The 1,675-nt window shown below is 39.6% G+C and overlaps 1 protein-coding gene across 1 annotated transcript; it reads left to right on the top strand.

Moving 5' to 3' along the window:
• Positions 1–379: 379 nt before the first annotated feature.
• Positions 380–1,675, top strand: LOC115693690 ((-)-germacrene D synthase-like). Its single transcript, XM_030620738.2, has 4 exons — positions 380–425; positions 654–792; positions 878–1,126; positions 1,225–1,675. Exons 2-4 carry the CDS (start codon positions 691–693, stop codon positions 1,516–1,518), a joined length of 645 nt encoding a protein of 214 aa, XP_030476598.1. The 5' UTR covers positions 380–425; positions 654–690; the 3' UTR covers positions 1,519–1,675.

Raw genomic sequence — 1,675 nt, 5'->3', positions numbered from 1 at the left:
TGATCGAATGCGAATAAGTTCATTCATTGATGAGACAAATTGCTCGAGTTGAAATCAAGCAAACATAAGGAAAAGTAGCTAGAAATATCATAAGGTCATCTATTCTTAGTGTAAAAATAAATTTTACACCGTCACTATTCAATAATTGTCGTATGTGCGAGGAAGGATTCAATTAAGTAAGTAATTAAATTCAATTAATACAAATATTAATCAATTTGATAATCAGACAGCAACAGCTGGTCTTTGCAAGTCAACCTAATTCAGCTTGTGGAAAAGCACTTCAGCCACCGCATGCAATTGCGAGCATCATCAATTGTCCCGATTAAGTTGGTTGACTGGGGTTCGTGGACTTCTTGTTTCGGCATAATTAAGTATGTCTATGGAACCTATGAAGAGCTAGAGCTCTTTACTCAAGCTGTTCAAAGGTCAGATTGGCACAGTAGATGGGTCTTATTTCAAGTAGATTTTGTTACATGTATATTCGCATGACATACAAGATGTGGAAAAATGTATTAATTGGCAACTCTTAGTACTGAAAGATGATGGGGTTGGTAGATTAACCTTGTCATAGTTCTCGGACAATATTGTGATTAGCAAATCCTCGTGCAATATAAGGTTTTTGAAATATCATGTAATGTATATGATAATTTCAGGTGGGACATTGATTGCATAAATGATCTTCCAGAGTACATGCAAGTGTTCTACAAAGCACTTATCGATGTCTACGTTGAAATTGGAGAAATACTGGCTTGCAAAGGAAGATCGTATGGCCTCCACTATGCGAAAGAAGCAGTAAGATCGTACCACCTCTACTGTATTCTACAATCATAGTGTTGTTATTCTCGATTGATAGGAATAAAATGCTTTGCATATTCAGATGAAAAGGCAAGCAAGATACTACTTTGCTGAAGCAAATTGGCTGCACCAACAACACAAGCCCACGATGGATGAGTACATGTCCATTGCAGTAGTATCGAGGGGTTACCCCTTGTTAGCGATTACGACCTTTGTTGGAATGCAAGATATGGTAACAAAAGACGATTTAGATTGGTTGTTCAACAACCCAAAGATAGTGAAGGCTTCAACAGTTATTTGCAGGCTCATGGATGATTTGGCCACTCATAAGGTACCTTTTTTACTTGCACTTGTTAAATGAAGATATAGACCCAACCCAACTGCTATGAAACATCGGATCTCGTTTATATGTTATACATATCTTTGCAGTTTGAGCAAGGAAGAGAACACGCGGACTCGGCCGTGCAATGTTACATGAAGCAATTCGGTGTCACGGAACGAGAAGCGGAAAATGACCTTCGCAAGAAAGTCGATGACGCGTGGAAGGACATGAATGAGGAGTGTCTTCGCCCCGCTGCCATCCCGATGCCGCTTCTCATGGGAATTCTCAACCTCACACGAGTGATGGACGTGCTGTACAAGGACGGAGGAGATCATTACACCAATCCTCATATTACGCTGAAAGAATACATACGTTCGGTGCTCATGGACCCAGTGCAATAGTTTTGATATACAACAATGAACTAGACGTTCATCAGCTGGACATTGGAAACTAGACCGATTATTCTATCGATGATGCATATATGTGTGTGTGTGTAAAGTGTTAATGAGATAGGCTTGCGAATAAGACGTGGGATACATATGTTAGTTGGGGTACTAA

Source organism: Syzygium oleosum, unplaced genomic scaffold (genome assembly GCF_021117445.2).
Source record: "Syzygium oleosum isolate NSW1041296 unplaced genomic scaffold, Sole_v2.1 Sole_v2.05, whole genome shotgun sequence".
In the NCBI taxonomy this organism is placed as follows: Eukaryota; Viridiplantae; Streptophyta; class Magnoliopsida; order Myrtales; family Myrtaceae; genus Syzygium; species Syzygium oleosum.
This window is presented reverse-complemented; position numbering and strand designations above follow the sequence as displayed.

Excerpts from the sequence above, each read along its gene's own strand:
- LOC115693690 (XM_030620738.2), top strand. The coding sequence starts at position 691 with ATGCAAGTGTTCTACAAAGCACTTATCGATGTCTACGTTGAAATTGGA. Across the intron at positions 793-877 it reads TCCACTATGCGAAAGAAGCA|ATGAAAAGGCAAGCAAGATA; the intron begins GTAAGATCGTAC and ends TTGCATATTCAG. Across the intron at positions 1,127-1,224 it reads ATGATTTGGCCACTCATAAG|TTTGAGCAAGGAAGAGAACA; the intron begins GTACCTTTTTTA and ends ATATCTTTGCAG.